Source organism: Oncorhynchus keta, chromosome 36, assembly GCF_023373465.1.
Source record: "Oncorhynchus keta strain PuntledgeMale-10-30-2019 chromosome 36, Oket_V2, whole genome shotgun sequence".
Lineage (NCBI taxonomy): Eukaryota > Metazoa > Chordata > Actinopteri > Salmoniformes > Salmonidae > Oncorhynchus > Oncorhynchus keta.
Genome location: NC_068456.1, coordinates 3,401,372 through 3,425,491, shown reverse-complemented (window position 1 = coordinate 3,425,491; position 24,120 = coordinate 3,401,372). Strand labels below are relative to the sequence as shown.

Below are 24,120 nucleotides of genomic sequence, written 5' to 3'. Positions count from 1 at the left end.
GCGGAAACATCAGGTTAACGCCTGGAGCATTCCTCTGTCCAGCTTGAAGGTTTACAACATCAGCTGGACCACCTGCATCTGCAGACTTTCACACCAGTTAGACTTTTTGGTGTGTCTGCACTTCACCGCAGTAAGTCTCATGATTTCTCTGAAGACTTATGCACATGTCAATATGAAAATGGAGCTAACGCTAGAAACTGTGTGCTACCTTCCCAGTGGAGAACTGTCGCGTGTTGCAAGGTGTTTCACTCTCTGGAGACGAGTGGGACAAGCAAAGCAGTCTCCTCAGCTACAATATCAGAAGAAAAACACAGGACGAAAGAGTTAGGCATTTAAAATGTTTTTAAAAAGGCCATTGGAACACAGTCACCAGTTTCTTATTTGTTCAGACAGCCCTGCTTCCTAGAGCTGGGTACATCCGAGCCCTACGAAGTACACCATCGTGTATACAGTTATATCTAGGGGTGTAACGGTTCACCAAACCATTACAGTTTAGGGTCACGGTTTGGTTTTGGTACAGCGAGAAAATGAAATGACAACCGTTCTTGTAGTTTGTTTATTCAAAGGCCTATTGCAGTCAAGTGATTTTCCTGTGTTCCATATGCACTTCCACATTTGGTTGGAATACTTCAATTGTGAAAAAGACTATGCCCCTTTAGTGTATGAGCCATTTCAAAAGTGTGATTGAGTACTGGCCTTCCATGGTAACACCACCATGCTGTAAATTAGTTAAGCAAGAGTTGTGCGTATATCTGTGGTTATAAATCGCTCCTGTCATTTCTTTGGCCCGGTCAGAGGCAACTAAGAAAGGCTGCTTTGAGACAAAGAGGTGTCATTTTCCACTTCCGCCTTGCTCCGGTGGTAGAAATACCGGGGATGATGACGGCGTAAATGTGTCAATATGTATGAGGTGTTGGTAGTGGCATATGTTATTCTCATTGAGCATTGGCGACATACTGTTAACTTCTCCAGGATAGAGAATTGCGTGCCCAAATTAAACTACCTGCTACTCATGCCCAGAAGCTAAGATTCATTATTAGTAGATTTGGATGGAAAAAACACTTACGATTCAAACAGTTTTAGAAACTTGTCTGACTAACAGAACTTATTTGGCAGGCAAAACCCCAAGGACAAACCATTCAGATTTTTCCCCCCCCGGTCACTCTTTTCAATGGGTTTTCATTGGGAATCCAGATTTCGAAGGGAACTTCTTGCAGTTCCTATCGCTTCCACTGGATGTCAGTCTTCAGAAATTGGTTGAGGTTTTTCCTTTGAGAAATGTAGAAGTAACACTTCAGAATGAGGGTAGAGGGAAGTGTACTCTTTGTTAGAGGCGTTTGACCTGAAAGCTAGCGACACTTTGTTTACCGCCGGTATTGAACACAGTATACCCAGTGTCTTCAATTGTATCTGTTATTTACGTTAACAAATACCTTAAGTTGTAATACAAAAGTAATTAGAAATGTTTGGACAGGTAACTTTTGAGATATTTTGTAGTCATGTTGGAACCGGTTGGAACAAGCCTTTTTCTGGATCAAACACCAAATAAATGGACATTTTGGATATAGAGATATATCTCTCGATGGAATTAATCGAACAAAAGGACCATTTGATGCTTATGGGACATATTGGAGTGCCAACAGAAGCAGCTAGTCAAAGGTACGGCATTAATTATTTATTTATGCGTTTTGTGTCACGCCTGGAGGGTTGAAATATGATGGTCTGTGTTTATTTGCTTGGGTGCTATCCTCAGATAATAGCATAGTTTGCTTTCGCCGTAAAGCATTTTTATTTTATTATTTTTTTTAAATCTGCCATGTTGGCTGGATTCACAACAAGTGTAGCTTTAATTTTGCATATTGAATGTGTGATTTCAAAGTTGAATTTTTATAGTAATTTATTTGAATTTGGGGCTCTGCATTTTCACTGGATGTTAGCAAGTTGGGACGCTACAGTCCCACATATCCCAGAGAGGTCAATAACAAAGTCTATCTTTACATGTTCGGAGTTGTGCAGCATGTCAAATAGGGATAAGTTCAGTTTGTATGTGGGACTCACCGGCGAGTGTTCCCGGCCTTTCTGGCCAGTCAGTAAATCAGAGTCTGGCAGCGTGTCGAAGGGGGACAGGTTCTCGTTGTCCACGTTATCCAGGATCTCAGTCAGAGCTGTGAGCAGCGTCGCCTCGTTATCCTCATCAAGTCCAACTTTATTCTGAGAAAAATATATTTTTAATAACATTTTCACAATTCAGTTAAATTTGAACTATTATACAGTTAGCAAAAAGTTAAATTACATAAGTGGCTCTGGTCAGAAGTAGAGCACTATATAGGAAACAGGAAGTGATTTGAACTATGTTCTGAGCCTTACCTCTCCTGTGGTTGTGTCCTCAAATATGGACAGTATGGAGGGGTCCAGACAGCACAGGGCCTCCAAAGCGTCTCCTGTCTCCAGCTCCAGACGGTCACTAGACAGGCCCCCATGGAGGATCACCGCCTGATGGGGAGAAACGAGGAGTACGGGTCAGTAAGACTTAAGAACCAGAACCCAACAAGTCAAAGCGATCCGAAATCGACCACTCGCGCCAACACCTGTGCAAGTTGCAACTCATATTTGATGCATTGTTTAACTTCTTATGGCTGGGGGCAGTATTGAGTAGCTTGGATGAATAAAGTGATCAGAGTCACTAGAGTAACTACTCAGTCCCAGAAGCTAAAATATGCATATTATTAGTAGATTTGGATAGAAAACACTGACATTTCTAAAACTGTTCGAATGATGTCCGAGTATAACAGATCATATGGCAGGTAAAAACCCGAGAAACATTTCCCACTTCCTGGTTAGATTTTAACATTTGTTGGTTCTCTTGTCTTTGCCTATCCAATAGTGTCATATTGCGCTTCCTAAGGCTTCCACTAGATGTCAACAGCATTTAGAACCTTGTTTCAGGCACCCGTGAGGTAGCTGCGTTCCTTTTACTTTCTAAAGACAAAATTCTCTGGTTGAAACATTGAAGATTAATGTTAAAAACATCCTAAAGATTGATTCTATACATAGTTTGTCATGTTTCTACATTCTGTAATGCAATTAGACTGACTGGCCTGCGCTCGTGAATTTGGATTTGTTAACTAAAACGCATGGACAAAAAGGAGGTATTTGGACATAAATTAACTTTATCAAACACTTGTGGAACTGGGATTCCTGGGAGTGCATGCTGATGAAGATCAAAGTTCAGTGAATATGTAATGCTATTTCTGACTTCTGTTGACTCCACAACATGGCGGGTATCTGTATGGCATGTTTTGGTCTCAGCTCTGTACTCAGATTATAGCATGGTGTGCTTTTTCAGTAAAGCTTTTTTGAAATCTGACAGCAGTTGCATGAAGGAGAAATGGATCTAAAATTCCATGCATAACACTCGTTCGTATCTTTTATCAATGTTTATTATGAGTATTTCTGTAAATTGATGTGGCTCTCTGCAAAATCGCCGGCCGTGTCAGGAAGCAAAATATTACTGAACATAACGCGCCAATGTAAACTCAGATTTTTGGATATAAATATGAACTTTATATCAAACAAAACACACGTGCCTTGTGTAACATGAAGTCCTATGAGTGTCATCTGATGAAGATCAAAGGTTAGCGATTCAATTCTCTATTTGTGCTTTTTGTGACTTGTCTTCGGCTGGAAAAATGGCTGTTTATCTGTGGCTTGGTGATGACCTAACAATAGTTTGTTGACACTGGTGGGATTAACAAGATTACCTTAAACTGTATATAATACATGTTTGAGGAATTTTAATTATGACATTTGTTTTGAATTTGGCTCCCTGCACAGTCACTGGCTGTTGTCATATCATCCAGTTAAGCAATATATCCAGTAGTCACCGATATCTTCAACTTGCCCTTTGATCGGCTGGGAATGTGTTACTTTAACCCTGCTCCATTCCTCTCAAACCTACACATGGAGCAGGCCTACCACTAATGGCTAAGTATAAAAACATGTACTTAAGTTAAGGACACAATTTAGGATCCACGTTTTTAAACCAATTGAGATTGCATCTGTAATATAGGCTAATGTCATTAACCTGTTATGGCTGCATCCCTTTGTCATCAATTTCCACCTGAAGACATGCCCAAATCTAACTGCCTGTAGCTCAGCCCCATTGGCAAGGATATGCATATTGTTGGTATCATTTGAATGGAAACATTCTGAAGTTTGTGGAAATTTTAATTGAATGTAGGAGAATATAGCACTGTAGATCTGGTGGAAGAAAAGAGGAAGAGAATACATTGTTTTTTATTGTCTTAGTATCATCTTTCACATGTAGTAGAATAGCCACACAGTCAGATAGGATGCTGTAGATAATTTTGATGGATAACACAAAAAGGCATCTGTACGTGTGTAAAGTTGAGACTGATAACTTCAGGAATGGGTGAGCTACATGACATTTAGCATTAAGTCACCCAGGTGTCCCACACAAGTTGCCCAAATGTACCCAAGTGGCCGAATTGGTGAAATGACCTATAACTATACAGCAGTGCAAATAACTATATACAACATATCAAAAAGCAATTCTAACACAAAAAAAGTTAAAATATTAGAAAATAAATATTTAAAATAATAATAATAAGTCCTCCCCTTGGATGTCCTAGTCACAATATTTTGATGTCCCATAGCAGTCTCTTTCTGATGTAAAGCAGAGGCAAACTGAACAAGTGGTATATTTCATGCGACACAGAACACAACGACACCATGCTGTGCCCTTTTGGCCCTGAGGCAGCCATGCCTGCAGTAATGAACTGTGGCATATCAACACCACTGGGGGCACAGGTAGCGCGGGCAACTTGGCACCGGGGCCTCCCAGTCAGAGTTGCTATCACTGTGAAAGAAAACGTTTAAAAAATATTTGTATTGTATGAGCCTTTTATCACAAAATAAACAGATATGTATTGTATAGAGCAGAGGGAACAGTCACTAAGGTGAAGTGCTGTTCCATTCAACTCCGGCCATTGTTGTATATATACACACACACCCCTTGGAAGTCCATTGCAAAAAAAAAGTACAATACATACATATTTTTTATATTTCATAAAACGGCATTAGCACTTACCCGTCCAGAAGTACGTCCTGTCCTTGCAGAAACAGCTCCTCAATTTGTTTGAATCATAATACTCCAAGATTACTCAAACAAAAAAAATCTGTCTCACTTTCACTTTAGACTTTTTCGCTTAACCTGATTTATTCGCCATGATATCTTCAAAGAAATCGTTGAAACTACAACTTTTTGAAATACAGCGCTGTTTAGGACTTCAAGCCTATCAACTCCCGAGATGAGGCTGGTGTAACCGAAGTGAAATGGCTAGCTAACAGCGTTTCAAACGTCACTCGCTCGGAGCCTTCTAGTGGTTGTTCCCCTTGCTCTGCATGGGTAACGCTGCTTCGAGGGTGGCTGTAGTCGATGTGTTGCCGATTCGAGCCCAGGGAGGAGCGAGAAGGAAAAAAAGCTATGCTGTTACACTGGCAATACTAAAGTGCCTATAATAACATCCAATAGTCAAAGGTTAATGAAATACAAATGGTATAGAAGTAGTAATACTACAACCTAAAACATCATGTTTTAGACTCATGTTAAAAGGAACCACCAGCTTTCATATGTTCTCATGGTCTGAGCAAGGAACTTCAAAGTTAGTTCTTAATTGGCACGTATCACACTTTCTTCTCCAACACTTTGTTTTTGCATTGTTTAAACCAAATTGAACATGCTTCATTATTTATTTGAGGCTAAATTGATTTTATTGATGTATTATATTAAGTTACAATAAGTGTTCACAGAAAGATTCTTTGTGTAGGAGAAATCGCTCCGTTTTGTTCATCACTTTTGGCTACCAAAAAAATGAAAATTCAGTCATCAAAACGCAGAACTTTTTTCCAAATCAACTCCATAACATCGACTGAAACATGGCAAACGTTGTTTAGAATCAATCCTCAAGGTGTTTTTCACATATCTCTTCAACGATATATCATTCGTGAAAGTATGCTTTCTCCTCTGAATCACATGGAAGAACGCTTGCAGCTGAAGATTACGCACCAATTTCAACAAAGGACACCGGGCAGAAAACCTGGTATATGTAGTGCCTTATGGCCAATCTTCCAATGATGTGCCTACAAATACGTCACAATGCTGCAGACAACTTGGCTTGGGCAAACGGCAGAAAGTGTAGGCTCGTTCAGGGCACATTCACAGCCATATAAGGAGACAATGGAAAACAGAGCCTCAAATTCTGCTCATTTCCTTTTTATCCAAAAATGAAATACTGCCCCTAGAGTGTCAAGAGGTTTAAGATGTTAGGGCTCCCGAGTGGCACAGCGGTCTACGGCACTGCACCTCAGTGCTTAAGGCATCACGACAAACCCTGGTTAGTCACTTCGTCCCCACCGACATGTACAGAACCTCAACCAGCCTGTACCCCCCCCAAACTGACTAGGTACCGATGCCCCCTGTAAATAGCCTCGTTATTCTTAGTGTTACTTTTTATTTTAATCTACTTGGTAAATATTTTCTTCTGGAACTGCACAGTTGGTTAAGGGCTTGTAAGTGACCATTTCACGGTAAATGCTACACCTTTTGTAGTCAGCGCATGTGACAAATTACGTTTGAGTCGGTTCGATCCTGGGCTGCATCACAACCGGCCAATAGGGTGACGCACAATTGTCCCAGCGTCGTCCGGGTTGGGCCAAAGAAGTTTCTTGAACTGACTTGCCTAGTTAAATAATACAAGTACTTAAAAAAAAGACTGGATGAAACATTGAATTTGGCATTACTGCTATTAGCCAGAATAAAAAAAGCTTTGAACAGATTCACTACATGGGACAAATGTTCCCTTATTTTAGGCACAAATCTCACACACATACATATATATACACATATATATATATTCATTTTTATAACTGGTAACGGGGACCTTCAGACAAGTAGAGGCGTGTGGGTGTCCTAAAGCGAAACTGAGCACGCCATCTTGTCCTTGAGAGCCTAATCTTTCAATAGATCATAATAGTTGGTAGGTCAAACCGGTTGGACGCTACAGATGATTTTGTGCATTGACAGATGCAGGGTGTCTCATGGTAACAAACACCGCTATAGCGCTGCCATCTTGCACTGAGGCTGAGGAAGGGCGCTACCTATTCTAAAGAATTAAAAAACACAGCTAGCTTAACCTCTTGGTCCTACCTGGCACGCAGGCGTCCCATCTAGAGCTCTGGAAATGCGCTACGCTAAATGCTGATAGTATTAGTTAAAACTCAAAAGTTCAATAAAATACACATGCAGGGTATTGAATTAAAGCTACACTCGTTGTGAATCCAGGCAACAAGTCAGATTTTTAAAATGCTTTTCGGCGAAAGCATGAGAAGCTATTATCTGATAGCATGTAACACCCCAAAGACCCGCAGGGGACGTAAACAAAATAATTAGCATAGTCGTCGCTACACAAACCGCACAAATAAAATATAAAACATTCATTACCTTTGACCATCTTCTTTGTTGGCACTCCTAGATGTCCCATAATCACTATTGGGTCTTTTTTTTAAATTAAAATCGGTCCATATATACCCTAGATATCGATCTATGAAGACTGTGATAAACGGAAAAAAATAGCGTTTCATAACATAACGTCATTTTTTAAAATTCAAAAAGTCGACGATAAACTTTCACAAAACACTTCAAATACTTTTGCAATGCAACTTTAGGTATTAGTAAATGTTAATAAGCGATCAAATTAATCACGAGACGAAATGTTTTCTATAGGGGTCCATCTTGAAATACTGTCCGTGTATTTCTCAACCAAAATATCCGGTCGGAGACCGGAAGAAATGGGCTGTCTCTTGTTCGTTTGACCAAGAAACAAATCCTAGGCAAACGACAAGACTGTTGACATCGTGTGGAAGCTGTAGGTACTGCAAACTCAGCCATATTTCATGTCTTTCGCCCATAACAATGGGTTGAAGCGGCGGATGGATATATTTTTCCACTTTCAGTGATCAGATTTTCCTGCACTTTTCAATGAAACGCACGTTCTGTTATAGTCACAGCCGTGATTTAACCAGTTTTATAAACGTCTGAGTGTTTTCTATCCACACATACTAATCATATGCATATACTATATTCCTGGCCTGAGTAGCAGGGCGCTGAAATGTTGCGTGAATTTTAACAGAATGTTCGAAAAGTAGAGGGTAGACTGAAGAGGTTAATAAGCGCTAAAATTCATCAGAGGCGATGTCAATTCTATAGGCGTCTGTTTCAAAAAATGTCTTTGAGAGAGCTCGACCAAAACATCCGGTCGGAGACCGGAGGAATCGATTCCCTTGATTCAGTTAGACGAAGAATCAATTGCGAATCAAATGACAAGACTCTAGACAACATGTGGAAGCTGTAGGCACTGCAACCTCGGCCTCATTTAATTCGATTCACTTTGAACAATTCCTTGAAGTCGCGGATGGATATTTTTTTCCATTTTCAGTTATCAGATATTCCTGCACTTTGATTAAACGCACGTTCTGTTATAGTCACAGCCGTGATTTAACCAGTTTTATAAACGTCTGAGTGTTTTCTATCCACACATACTAATCATATGCATTTTTTCTGTATACATTTCGTACATATTTTAATCTCACTTTCCAACTAGAGCTGAATATACTCTCCTGCAACCCGCATCACCCAATGTGGTACGGATCTGCTTTTTCTATACTTTACTTTAGAACCGAAATCCCATCAGAAGCTAGCCAGCTAACTAGCTACTAGCTAGTACTCAGTTAGCCACTGCTAGCGGTCTTCAAAGCTAACTAGGACACCAGCGACATCAACCCAGAGCATATCAGACTGCTTTCTCTACCACATCTCCGGATTCCTACCGCAAGCTCTGAACCTTTACACCGGATCATCGCAACTAACTCGCTGCAATCAGTGGCTACTCCTGGCTAATGTCTCTGTCCCAAAGCAAGCACCAGTTAGCCTTGAGCTAGCCTCGACCTAAGCCCATCTCCCGACTAGCCGAAGAGGTCCAACAATACCTCTTTTGCCAATTGGCCTGGACCCTTTACTGCCGACACGGAGCCCCGCCGATCCATCACGACTGGTCCGCCCGACATAATCGTCCGAGGTGGTTTCAACAGGCTTTTTCGTTGAGACGTCGCCAAAGATCCATCTGCTGGCCAAGGCCTGCGAGCTTTCTGAATCGCTGTGTCTCCAGCTCACCTAGCGTACTAGAGCACCTGTAGCATACTCCTGGGCTACAATTACCCGGGCCCACGACCGGTCTGTCGATGTCACCACAAGAAGAGGAATAAACAGACTCACCCCATCGCGACGTCCCCCAAAGGTTCTCTCTAGCCCTCGCTATCTCCCTGTTTGCTAATTCGGCCTGCTAACGGCTAGCTTGTCTAGCCCGGGCCTACTGAACTGTTAGCACAGGCCTGCTAACCATCTGAATCACCGCATCCCAAACACTCTGAACCCATTTACTTTCTCTTTTTGATTTTTATTTTGTTTATACCTTCCGAAACCTGCCTAACCCACTGTGATACGGAATAGCTATTACTTTTAATTTTAATTTTTATGACACACTCAACCTCCAGACGCTAACCAGCTAGTTAGCTCCAAGCTATTTAGTCATTGTTAGTTTAAAAAAAAAAAAAACCTGGATAACACTCGCCAGCCCAGCTTCCCTGCCCATCCACCGCTGCCCCTGGACACTGATCTCTTGGCTACATAGCTGGCCACGCTGGACTGTCCATTAATCACGGTACTCCATTCTGCTTGTTTGTTTATCTGTCGGCCCAGTTGCTAGTCAACGCCATTTTACCTGCTGTTTGTTGTGCTAGCTGATTAGCCTCGCCTACTGTTTTTAGCTAGCTTTCCCAATTCAACACCTGTGATTACTGTATGCCTCGCTGTATGTCTCTCTCAAATGTCAATATGCCTTGTATACTGTTGTTCAGGTTAGTTATCATTGTTTTAGTTCACAATGGAGCCCCTAGATCCACTCTGCATACCCCTGTTACCTCATTTGTCCCACCTCCCACACATGCAGTGACCTCACCCATTACAACCAGCATGTCCAGACATACAACCTCTGTCATCATCACCCAGTGCCTGGGCTTACCTCCGCTGTACCCGCACCCCACCCCTGTCTGCGCATTATGCCCTGAATATATTCTACCATGCCCAGAAACCTGCTCCTCTTATCTTCTGCCCCCAACGCTCTAGGCGACCAGTTTTGATAGCCTTTAGCCGCACCCTCATACTACTCCTTCTCTGTTCAGCGGGTTATGTGGAGGTAAACCCAGGCCCTGCATGTCCCCAGGTACCCTCATTTGTTGACTTCTGTGATCGAAAAAAGTATTGGTTTTATGCATGTCAACATCAGACGCCTCCTCCCTAAGTTTGTTTTACTCACTGCTTTAGCACACTCTGCTAACCCTGATGTCCTTGCCGTGTCTGAATCCTGGCTCAGGAAGGCCACCAAAAATTCAGAGATTTCCATACCCAACTATAACATCTTCGTCAAGATAGAACTGCCAAAGGGGAGGAGTTGCAGTCTACTGCAGAGATAGCCTGCAAAGTAATGTCATACTTTCCAGGTCCATACCCAAACAGTTTGAACTACTAATTTTGAAAATTACTCTCCAGAAACAAGTCTCTCACTGTTGCCGCCTGCTACCGACCACCCTCAGCTCCCAGCTGTGCCCTGGACACCATTTGTGAATTGATCACCCCCATCTAGCTTCAGAGTTTGTTCTGTTAGGTGACCTAAACTGGGATATGCTTAACACCCCGGCAGTCCTACAATCTAAGCTAGATGCCCTCAATCTCACTCAAATCATCAAGGAACCCACCAGGTACAACCTAACTCTGTAAACAAGGGCACCCTCATAGACGTCATCCTGACCAACTGTCCCTCCAAATATACCTCCGCTGTCTTCAACCAGGATCTCCGCGATCACTGCCTCATTGCCTGTATCCGCCACGGAGCCGCAGTCAAACGACCACCCCTCATCACTGTCAAACGCTCCCTAAAACACTTCTGTGAGCAGGCCTTTCTAATCGACCTGGCCCGGGTATCCTGGAAGGACATTGACCTCATCCCGTCAGTTGAGGATGCATGGTCATTCTTTAAAAGTAACTTCCTCACCATTTTAGATAAGCATGCAGAACCAAGAACACCCTTGGTTCACTCCAGACCTGACTGCCCTCGACCAGCACAAAAACATCCTGTGGCGGACTGCAATAGCATCGAATAGCCCCTGTGATATGAAACTGTTCAGGAAGTCAGGAACCAATACACGCAGTCAGTCAGGAAAGCTAAGGCCAGCTTCTTCAGGCAGAAGTTTGCATCCTGTAGCTCCAACTCCAAAAAGTTCTGGGACACTGAAGTCCATGGAGAACAAGAGCACCTCCTCCCAGCTGCCCACTGCACTGAGGCTAGGAAACACGGTCTCCACCGATAAATCCATGATTATCGAAAACTTCAATAAGCACTTCTCAACGGCTGGCCATGCCTTCCGCCTGGCTACTCCAACCTCGGCCAACCGCTCCGCCCCCCCCGTAGCTCCTCACCCAAGCCTCTCCAGGTTCTCCTTTACCCAAATCCAGATAGCAGATGTTCTGAAAGAGCTGCAAAACCTGGACCCGTACAAATCAGCTGGACCCACTATTTCTGAAACCATCTGCCGCCATTGTCGCAACCCCTATTACCAGCCTGTTCAACCTCTTTCATATCGTCTGAGATCCCCAAGGATTGGAAAGCTGCCGCAGTCATCCCCCTCTTCAAAGGCGGAGACACCCTGGACCCAAACTGTTATAGACCTATATCCATCCTGCCCTGCCTATCTAAGGTCTTGAAAGCCAAGTCAACAAACAGGTCACTGACCATCTCGAATCCCACCGTACCTTCTCCGCTGTGCAATCTGGTTTCCGAGCCGGTCACGGGTGCACCTCAGCCACACTCAAGGTACTAAACGATATCATAACCGCCATCGATAAAAGACAGTACTGTGCAGCAGTCTTCATCGACCTCGCCAAGGCTTTCGACTCTGTCAATCACCATATTCTTATCGGCAGACTCAACAGCCTCGGTTTTTCGGATGACTGCCTTGCCTGGTTCACCAATTACTTTGCAGACAGAGTTCAGTGTGTCAAATCGGAGGGCATGCTGTCCGGTCCTCTGTCAGTCTATGGGGGTGCCAGCGGGTTCAATTCTCGGGCCGACTCTTTCCTCTGTATATATCAATGATGTTGCTCTTGCTGCGGGCGATTCCTGATCCACCTCTACGCAGATGACACCATTCTATATACTTTCGGCCCGTCATTGGACACTGTGCTATCTAACCTCCAAACGAGCTTCAATGCCATACAGCACTCCTTCCGTGGCCTCCAACTGCTCTTAAACGAGTAAAACCAAATGCATGCTTTTCAACCGATCGCTGCCTGCACCCGCATGCCCGACTAGCATCACCACCCTGGATGGTTCCGACCTTGAATATGTGGACATCTATAAGTACCTAGGTGTCTGGCTAGACTGCAAACTCTCCTTCAGACTCACATCAAACATCTCCAATCGAAAATCAAATCAAGAGTCGGCTTTCTATTCCGCAGCAAGCCTCCTTCACTCACGCTGCCAAGCTTACCCTAGTAAAACTAACTATCCTACCGATCCTCGACTTCGGCGATGTCATCTACAAAATGGCTTCCAACACTCTACTCAGCAAACTGGATGCAGTTTATCACAGTGCCATCCGTTTTGTCACTAAAGCACCTTATACTACCCACCACTGCGACTTGTATGCTCTAGTCGGCTGGCCCTCACTACATATTCGGCGCCAGACCCACTGGCTCAGGTCATCTACACGTCCATGCTAGGTAAAGCTCCGCCTTATCTCAGTTCACTGGTCACGATGGCAACACCCATCCGTAGCACGCGCTCCAGCAGGTGTATCTCACTGATCATCCCTAAAGCCAACACCTCATTTGGCCGCCTTTCGTTCCCAGTACTCTGCTGCCTGTGACTGGAACAATTGCAAAAATCGCTTAAGTTGGACTTTTATCTCCCTCACCAACTTCAAACATCAGCTATCCGAGCAGCTAACCGATTGCTGCAGCTGTACATAGTCTATAGGTAAATAGCTCACCCATTTTCACCTACCTCATTCCCATACTGTTTTTTTATTTAACTTTTCTGCTCTTTTGCACACCAATATCTCTACCTGTACATGACCATCTGATCATGTATCACTCCAGTGTTAATCTGCAAAATTGTATTATTCGCTTACCTCCTCATGCCTTTTGCACACATTGTATATAGACTGCCTATTTTTTTCTACTGTGTTATTGACTTGTTAATTGTTCACTCCATGTGTAACTCTGTTGTCTGTTCACACTGCTATGCTTTATCTTGGCCAGGTCGCAGTTGCAAATGAGAACTTGTTCTCAACTAGCCTACCTGGTTAAGAAAAAGTAGAGGGTCAACTTAACAGGTTAAGAGGGATTTTGATGGGGACTTTTGCATTATGTTAGATTTCTGCAGGGCGTTGAAATCGTAGGCCACGGGTTAACAGTAAATGTACTACTGGTGATCTATGTAATGGGGAATTGATAGACAATAACAAAGGGCAAAAAAAAAAATCACAATTAAGCTGTGAAACAATGAATACACACTAAATGACGGGAGAGAGCGCATTGAGGAATGCGCCTTGTGCATCTTAGCCACACTGTGCCATCCCTGCAGCCTCCGCAATGGATTAGTCCAGAGACACGCGCGTTGCACAAATATATTTTTCAACTGCGACTTGAAAAAAAAAAAAAAAACTTGCCTAAATATGGTCTATCGTGACAACACTAATGCATATTGGTGAATCGTTACATCCCTAGCCTAGATGAATTCCAGCTACTTCTGAAGCACATGTGCACTAGAAACTAATACTGAATCCTGTAAATGCATTTGTTCATTATAAAATTAAAAAACCTTGATACAAATAGATTCTTATTGATATGCATTATAGAAAATTGTACACCGTCTCAAAGTCAAGTTTGAGCTACAACATGCAAGAGCTCTGTCATTCAATGATCTCCTTTCCTTTGACACCCAAATGTTTGGATATACTGGTAAAGCTACCAGGTCGTCAGCTAACTACCAACGACTCAAGGAGTTTAATAAAGCCATGTGACATGGTTTATGAAAGTAAAATGCAGCCAGCCAATCCGCTATAGCAGGGGTGTACACTTCATTCCATGGAGTGCAGAGGGTCTGCGGGTTTCCCCTTTCAATTAAGACCTAGACAACCAGGCGAGGGAAATTCTTCACTAATTAGCGACTAATTAATCAATCAAGTACAAAGGCGGAGCGAAACCCGCAGACACTCAGCCCTCCACGGAATGAGTTTGACACATGCGCTATAGGAAGACAAGTTCAGCGGGTATCATGGGTCATACCTTTTGAACTAATTGGACCAGAAACCAGTTTTCGCTGGCGCATTCTACAAAGTTACAAATATATGCTCAGTTCTGTCATTCAGAAACAGTACAGTGAAGCTTAATCATAAACAAATGTTTAGGCGCAATGCTCTTAACTTAGAATTCCAGGTGGCACAGCAAAATATTTAGGCGCATATGCGACAAATAGTCACACCCTGGGACTACCTACAGACTAGCACAACAAGGTAATGTTACGCAACAGGACAATGAAGCAGGTTAGGGCTGATTTGATATGAGCAGGACAAACACGACACAAGGATAGGAGCCCCGGGGAGAGCATTCCGATGCAAATTACCAACTGCTCCAGAATCTGAAGTTAAAGTCCGGGTGGTGTGTGCAAGAGGGGTACCTGTGTGTCTTTAGATCTAGGCCTGGGTGGGAAGTGTGTCTTCTACAGTGAGGCACTCTGACAAGGAATCCACCTCAGGCAGGGGGTTCACAACATCATAGCCCAGATGTCAGAATTGCATGTAAACAATCATAAAATCAGACCCATAAACTAAATACCACACAGCAACCAATACTCAGTCCTTTCGAATCAGAAGGCAGCGAGTCACTTATGAAGATCAGTCTCCATCTGAGCTTACCCTGCAGCAGCACAGCCCTAAAGAGGAGAAATCTTTGGAAGCTTTCCAACATAAATAATGTTACATTGGGCCAGGCCATCATAGCACTGTAGAGATAAATGTAGCCTAGTATCTAGTCCCCTGGTCCAAGTGTGATGTCCCAAGGAAGGGAAAAAAATAAACATGTTTATCATGGTGAACAGTATGCGGTTCATGTTGAGGATAGTGAAGTATTCAGCAGCAAACAAGATGGCTTATATTCATTTAAAAAGGTATTCTTATGGCAGGACCTAAACAGTTGTGTTCACTACCGTCCACTTACACAAGACCCACCATCACGTAATGGGTGGCCGGGACAAGGCTTGGGCACTTTGCATTACATTTATGGGGAGAAATCAAATAGATGCAAGTACAACTACAATAAAATCCCAGAAGAGCACATATCCCTCATTCCTAATCTATAAAGCTGTCGAGTATTTAGGAAGAGATAATGTTTGGGCAAACGACAATCTGCAACCCACGTGTCGTTTTGTCCACGCACAATTAACTGACCCTGCGCAGTAGTGTTGCTACCACGCACCTCGCCCAAAGGGGATCTCCTTCCTCATTACCACGTGTTGCACTACAACAAACGCGGCTCCACTGTAGGAAAGACCGTTGCTACCCTCGTGGATTCCAGACAGGCAGTATTTTATACACATCTGTGCTAATAATACCTCAAATACAACTCCGTTGTCTGAAATATACACAGACTGGTAATGCAAGTTATGGTTGACCGAGAAAACGTAGCTCGTGCTGTTGGTTTGAGTGAGTCAACAAGAGGAAACACCACGTGTTGCTCATGTTAATGAACATGGTAGTGGGAATAATATTACAATCTCATATACAACCTCGGGTTAAAAGAGAAGTGTTGCCAATCGCCCAAAGGTGTGCCATTACTGTCTAAAACAAGGTTGCACGTGTAGCCAGGGGTTCACCCATTACAAACCATTTCTCAAGCCAACATTACACTGACAATCTATATACTTAAATTCACGATTTTGCAGTTTCATCTAAAGATTTACGTCATACATTTACAACCACGTGGGAATGAATCATCTTGAGACAGAATTTAAAGCTAGGCCCAAAATAACATCCGTTAACATGACGCATATAGATTGCCTTTACACGTTTATTCAATCAACACGTTTGGTTATACGATGTTCAAATTGCCAGACATCGACTTGTCACGATTTTATACGGATATCCAGCTAGTTGTCAATGGCCTCATCTTAGCCAAACAATCTGGACAACTCCCTATTAGTCATCCATGTGGTTTTACGTTAACTAAATTCGTACGTTCATAAAATGGCCTTAGGATAACTACACTATATGTTCATTGCCTTGTTTGGCCGATGTAGTAAACAGTGAAATCAAATACTAAATATAACACATTTAAAGCCAACATTAAAAACACGTTGTCTACAGCTAACCACACATCCGGGCATTATCCCGGCTAGCAATGCGTTACTTAGCTAGCCGGCTACTTCAGAAGGTTTGTATACCAACTAATGCAGCAGTTAACAAAACACCCATGAAAACATTCTACGTATAAATATATCTTAGTTGTAACCTTACCATCTGCTAATAACCATGCCATGATTCGTCTGTGCAGCAGTGATTTTATCCACGTGTCACTTTTTCCCAGCGCATTATTCCCAGCACACGAGACATTCACATACAGCAGAAATACACGCGTGATACCAAATAAGAAACACATAAGTGTCAAATCATTGTACTTTACCTCGTCCAGTGTATTTGTAGAGAAAAAATCCATGTTGCAGGCAGTTAACATCGCCTCGCCTGCTCCCCACCGCGCCGCCATCTTAGCAACAACTCTTGCTCTTTGCGGGTATTTTTTTTTTTTTTTTTTGTGAATCGTGCACTGATGGAACAAGACGGGCGGGGACACGTGGTATTTGGATTCCCGGCTAAATGATCTATAGGGTCAGAGTTTAACTCCGCCCTTACCGAAGTCTGGACCAATCTATGGCCTGGACCAAAGACAGTTGGCATAAATCACAAAGTGTCCCATACCCAGATGTGCAGCATCGTGAGACTTTCGCGAACGCTTGCGTGGCAGACCAGGCCGGGGTTAGGGGGGGGTATGATATTATTCCCTTACTTAGTTGTTCATATTCTAGAAATCCAAAGGCTAGATTCGAGCCAATGCCTTAAGTATTTGAACATGTCATTGCCCCAACCTTGTGACATACATTTGCTCCTTTGCACCCCAGTATCTCTACTAGCACACTTATTTTCTGCACATCTATCGCTGAAGTGTTTAATTGCAATATTGTAATTATTTCGCCAATATGGCCTATTTATTGCCTTATCTCCCTTATCTTACCTCATTTATACACACTGTATATAAACTTTTTATATTGTATTGTTGACTATATGTTTGTTTATTCCATGTTTATTCTATGTTGTTGTTTGTGTCGCACTGCTTTGCTTTATCTTGGCCAGGTCGCGGTTGTTAATGAGAACCTGTTCTCAACTAGCCTACCTGGATAAATAAAGGTGAAATTAAAAATTTTAAAATCGTCAAAAACGACATTATATCGAAGGAGTGGCTTTGACCGCCTGCACATGCGCTAGACTACCCCAACGTCGCCATGACATCGCCTAAAAGCGTGATCGGGGATTTCTGACCAGAAGCAGTTTCTTCAAACTCTACCGTTTTTTAAAATTATACCTCAGTGGTCTGGCACAGGGATGGCCAACTAAATTGGCGGCCCGCAGATCAATTTCCAAAAACACCCCAGTCAATTTTTAAAATATTTTTTTTATTCATTTGGAACTCATTCAGGGTCTCAACAAATTGTGAAAAAGTACTAAATGGTCATACTTGAGTAAAAGTGAAGATACCTTAATAGAAATGATTAATGTAAAAGTGAAAGTCACCCAGTAAAATACTATTTGAGTAAAAGTCGAAAAGTATTTGTTTTTAAATATACTTGAGTATCAAAAGTAAATCTAAGCGTAGCCTAGTGGTTAGAGCGTTGGACTAGTAACCGGAAGGTTGCGAGTTCAAACCCCCGAGCTGACAAGGTACAAATCTGTCGTTCTGCCCCTAACCCACTGTTCCCAGGCTGTCATTGAAAATAAGAATATGTTCTTAACTGACTTGCCAGGTCAAATTAAAAAATATACTTAAGTGTAAAATTATACATCATTTCTTGTTCCTTATATTAAGCCTACCAGACAGCACAATTCTCTTGTTTTTATTTATTTATGGATAGCCAGGGTCACACTCCAACAATCAGACATCAATTACAAAAAAAGCATGTGTGTTTATTGAGTCCGCCAGATCAGAGGCAGTAGAGATGACCAGGGATGTTCTATTGATAAGTGTGTGAATTTGACCATTCCCTGTGCTGCTAAGCATTGAAAAAGTACTTTTGGGTGTCAGGGAAAATGTATGGAGTAAAAAGTACATCATTCTCTTTAGGAATGTAGTGAAGTAAAAGTAAAAGTTGTCAAAAATATGAATAGTAAAGTGCATATACTAAAAAAAACTACTTAAGTAGTACTTTAAAGTATTTTTTACTTAAGTACTTTGCACCACTGGTCTCAACTTACTGTTAGAATAGTAGAATACACAAGGTGCACCATGGCAAAATGTGTAGAATTGCAGGATATAACTCTCAAACATACATTTCTCTCTCTGGGGTCAAGACTGTGGTCAGTTAAATGCTTAGCCTGTGAGGTGGGGGTTCCCCCAACCAAATCTCAGTTAGGGTCCCCTAAACACTACCCTACTGGTATATTGGATTTAGTTAAGAGAGGTAAGTACTCCACAAATAGATTACACAAATCTGTGTGGTTATGGGAACACAGACCCACGAGCCACTGCGGCCGCTCATGATGAGTTCAGCTTTTTTTGTGTCCCCCATCAAAGTTGCCCATCCCTGGTCTGGACAGTGAAGTTGGTCATGCTCAAACATTCTGAAGGCGTTCGCATACACAAGTTGGCTTTTCATCATTTAGCAGACACTCTTATCCAGAGAGACTTACAGGAGAAACTAGGGTTAAGTGCCTTGCTCAAGGGCACATCAACACATTTTTCATGACTGGGCCAACATTCTTAACACCTACGCTATCCGTGTCGCCTCTTGCGCCTGCAGGAAGTGAATGTTTGTGCTCGCATATACTTTTTGGGAGGGGAGGGGGAGGGAGTATTTTTTGTTGTTGAAATGTTTATTTTTATTTTTATTGAACAGTAACACAAAATACAAAACGTGAATATATGGACAAGAGTACATCAACTTAACACAGGCATGTCAAAGAACATTTACATTTTCCAAAAAGTTTTATGGTACATACTGCTTTTTAGTTTTTACATTTACTGATCATTTCTAAATAATGATTCAGTTCTATCTTAAACAATTACGATGTAAATAGTTGTTTTTTTTCTCTGCCCTTTTCGTCTTATGAATAAAGAAATCTTCCAAGAAAAATAATCAAATTAACAATTAAAAGGAAATTAGGGTCCGTATCAATTGGGTCAAAATAGAACACAATATCAGTTTTCCGAATAAACATTCAGATTAGTTTCCCTTAAAATAAAATAAAATAAATCAATCAAAAATCTTCTGACATGAGAACAGTCAATAAATTGTCAATAGTTTCTGGGTCACAACCACAAAACACACATTTGTCATCAATAGCAATTTTGAGTCTGTGTACAATAATGGTCTTTATAGGGTACACTCTGTGAATTAGTTTATATGATATTTATTTTAATCTTTTAGATATGCAATATTTTCTAGACAACAACAATCATTTTTCCAGTTTAATTGTCCCAGGGCTGCATTCCAGTATACAGTATTTGAGCAGAAGGAATAGTAACAATTTTGTTTGTGTTTTCCCTACGATTTTTGCCACACACGCCAGCATCCACACACAACCCACCAATTAATTAATATTTGTCAGTAGTTAATACTCTGTTGAATGTGGGGTATTTCTATTTGGTTTTAGTGTTTTTTTCCCAGGTTAGAAAGGATGCTGTACACAAATTAAAGTTTCTACAGTCAGAGTTTTAGTTGCACACATAAATTCTCTTGATTAGAAGAACTGTACTGAAAACCGCAATGTAAATCTGACACAGATAATGTATATCTTTAAATGGTGTCTGAGGTATAGGAAAATAAACACTCACTTAATCAGGCTGACTGACCTTTGACCTCTGTTCTGACTTTCTGGTGAGGCATGATCAACCTCACTTGGAAGACAGGGAGACATAGTTTTTTTATTGGCTATGTAAAGAAAAATAATTAGGAAAAAATGTATAATTTCTAAATAGTCCTATGTGTGATTTGGACCACGAGAAGGACAGAGAGACAGCTGTCTCTGTTTTTTTTACCATTACCTTATGTGATACAATTATTTCCTGATGGAGTTATCAAGAGATACTTTGATTTGTTATTCTAATTTGTTTATTTTTGTTGTACTTGTTTATTATTATAATTTTTTTTTAAAGTAACCATCCTTTATTTTTCTGTGCGCTGGAGAGGTTCCAATCAACTGAATGCACCATAGTATACGTCAGTCAGAAGCTCTGCCTGGGCAGTCCCAGCAATTGTCTTATATACGGCTATTCACAGACAAGTTATATTTACCTGATTTAGCTGTCATGTGCCTTTTACTAAGGAGTGCTTTCCATCTGGCTACTCTACAATAAAAGGCCTGATTAGTGAAGTGCTGCAGAGATGGTTGTCCTTCTGGAAGGTTCTCCCATCTCCACAGAGGAACTTTGGAGCTCTGTCAGAGTGATTGCTCAGTTTGGCCAGGCGGCCAGCTCTAGGAGGAGCCTTGGTGGTTCCAAACTTCTTCCATTTAAGAATGATGGAGGCCACTGTTTTCTTGGGGACCTTCAATGCTGCAGATTTTTTTTGACACCCTTTCCCAAATCTGTGCATTGGCACAATCCTGTCTCTGAGCTCTACGGGCAATTCCTTTGACCTCATGGCTTGGTTTTTTCTCTGACATGCACTGTCAACTGTGGGACCTTATATAGACGTGTGTGCCTTTCCAAATGATGTCCAATCAATTGAATTTACCACAGGTGGACTCAAATCAAGTTATAGAAACATCTCAAGGCTGATCAATGGAAACAGGATGCACCTGTGCTAATCTTCGAGTCTCATAGCAAAGGGTCTGATTTTTAATGAATTTATTTGCAAATGATGGTGGAAAATAAGTATTTGGTCAATAACAAAAGTTTATCTCAATACTTTGTTATATACCCTTTGTTGGCAATGACAGAGGTCAAACGTTTTCTGTAAGTCTTCACAAGGTTTTCACACACTGTTGCTGGTATTTTGGCCCATTCCTCCATGCAGATCTCCTCTAGAACAGTGATGTTTTGGGGCTGTTGCTGGGCAACACAGACTTTCAACTCCCTCCAAAGATTTTCTATGGGGTTGAGAACTGGAGACTGGCTAGGCCACTTCAGGACCTTGAAATGCTTCGTTGCCCGAGCGGTGTGTTTGGGATCATTGTCATGCTGATAGACCCAGCCACGTTTCATCTTCAATGCCTTTGCTGATGGAAGGAGGTTTTCACTCAAAATCTCACGATACATGGCCCCATTCATTCTTTCCTTTACACGGATCAGTCGTCCTGGTCCCTTTGCAGAAAAACAGCCCCAAAGCATGATGTTTCCACCCCCATGCTTCACAGTAGGTATGGTGTTCTTTGGATGCAACTCAGCATTATTTGTCCTCCAAACACGACGAGTTTAGTTTTTACCAAAATGTAATATTTTGGTTTCATCTGACCATATGACATTCTCCCAATCTTCTTCTGGATCATCCAAAAGCTCTCTAGCAAACTTCAGACTGGCCTGGACATGTACTGGCTTAAGCAGGGGGACACGTCTGGCACTGCAGGATTTGAGTCCCTGGCAGCGTAGTGTGTTACTGATGGTAGACTTTGTTACTTTGAGCCCAGCTCTCTGCAGGTCATTCACTAGGTCCCCCCATGTGGTTCTGGGATTTTTGCTCACCGTTCTTGTGATCATTTTGACCCCACAGGTGAGATCTTGCGTGGAGCCCCAGATCGAGGGAGATTATCAGTGGTCTTGTATGTCTTCCATTTCCTAATAATTGCTCCCACAGTTGATTTCTTCAAACCAAGCTGCTTACCTATTGCAGATTCAGTCTTCCCAGCCTGGTGCAGGTCTACAATTTTGTTTCTGGTGTCCTTTGATAGCTCTTTGGTCTTGGCCATAGTGGAGTTTGGAGTGTGACTGTTTGAGGTTGTGGACAGGTGTCTTTTATACTGATAACAAGTTCAAACAGGTGCCATTAATACAGGTAACGAGTGGAGGACAGAGGAGCCTCTTAAAGAAGAATTTACAGGTCTGTGAGAGCCAGAAATCCTGCTTGTTTGTAGGTGACCAAATACTTATTTTCCACCATAATTTGCAAATAAATTCATTAAAAATCCTACAATGTGATTTTCCTGATTTTTTTCTCATTTTGTCTGTCATAGTTGAAGTGTACCTATGATGAAAATTACAGGCCTCTCATCTTTTTAAGTGGGAGAACTTGCACAATTCGTGGCTGACTAAATACTTTTTTGCCCCACTGTATGTTATTACATTTAGCATTACAGCAGTATGTGCCGGTATGTTAGCTAGTTACCTAATGTTAGTTGGATACTAATACATCGAACTTGCCAGGCAGTATATTAACCATCTGCTATCTAACTAACCAACGTTTGACTCGATTATTCACATCATTCTTAGCTAGGTGGTATAGTCATTGTGCTTTCAATGGACATTGTTAATTCTGGCTGTCTACTCTGATTTCAGAGCACTCTCGCGCACCGTTAAATATGGCTTGGGTCAGTAAACGTCGGCAAAAAAAAGTGTAAAGAATTGTTGCCAGCAGCACAGTTACAGTCACCAACGCTCTGGATAACATGAAAAACTTCCTAACCAGCTGTGCTGGGGTGAGTAAAGTGAGGTGTTCTCAATTTTTTTTGGAAGTAACTAGCCACTGTTAGCCAGTTAAGGCACGCTGGCACTCCAGATTGAATTTACTAACACAACCAAAATTATAAAATGCTTAGCTAGTCATTTGTTATGCTAATAAACTAGCAAGAGGTTGCATAGCAACAGCATCAACTTCCGGTAGACAGGTGAAGCTCTAGTACTTTCAACTGAAACGATATTGTTTGTTTACAGTATACTAAAATGAACTATTTGTATATAGTATATACACATGAATAATTGTGTGTGTAGTATACAGTATGTGTGTATGGGTATTCGAACACAGCTCTTGACTTATTCCACATTTTGTTGTTACAGTCTGAAATCAAAATGGATTTTTACACACAATACCCCATAGTGATAAAAATTAAGGTTTTTTTGTAGTTGACCATTTTGCAAATTTATTGAAAATTAAATACATAAATATCTCACTTACATAAATATTCACACCCCTGAGTCAATACTTTGTAGATGCACCTTTGGCAGCGATTACAGCTTTAAGTCTTTCTGGTTAAGTCTATAAGAGATTTTCACACCTGGATTGTGCAACTTTTGCCCATTATTCTTTTAAAAAAGTCATTCTATGTCAAATTGGTTGTTGATAACTGCTCAACAACCATTTTCAGGTCTTACCATAGATTTTCAAACAGGATTGTAACGGGTACGCTAGGAGTCAGGAAGCAAGTACAGGGAGTGAATTTAATAATAAATGAAACATGGAACAAAACAAGAGTATGGTACAGACATAATGGACAGGAACATAATCAATAAAGCCTGTGGAAAGAGACAAAGGGAGTGACAGATATAGGGAAGGTAATCAGGAAGGTGATGGAATACAGGTGAGTCTCTTGAAGCTCTCAACCGACTCCACTTCAGCCCCGTCAATGAGAATGGGGGCGTGCTCAGTCCTCCTTGTCTTGTAGTCCACAATCATCTCCTTTGTCTTGATCACGTTGAGGGAGATGTTGTTGTCCTGGTACCACACGGCC

The 24,120-nt window shown here is 41.7% G+C and overlaps 1 protein-coding gene across 1 annotated transcript in view; it reads right to left on the bottom strand.

The window, feature by feature from the left end:
- The window catches only part of LOC118369470 (peroxisome proliferator-activated receptor gamma coactivator-related protein 1-like), a 43,288-nt gene extending 26,237 nt beyond the window's left edge, over positions 1-17,051 (bottom strand). Inside the window, exons 1-4 of the mRNA XM_035753869.2 lie at positions 16,874-17,051; positions 2,368-2,493; positions 2,059-2,211; positions 209-289 (exon numbers count right to left, since the gene is read on the bottom strand). Coding sequence (XP_035609762.1) covers positions 209-289; positions 2,059-2,211; positions 2,368-2,493; positions 16,874-16,954 — 441 coding nt within the window. The 5' untranslated portion in view covers positions 16,955-17,051. The remainder of the gene's footprint in view (positions 1-208; positions 290-2,058; positions 2,212-2,367; positions 2,494-16,873) is intronic.
- Positions 17,052-24,120: the final 7,069 nt, after the last annotated feature.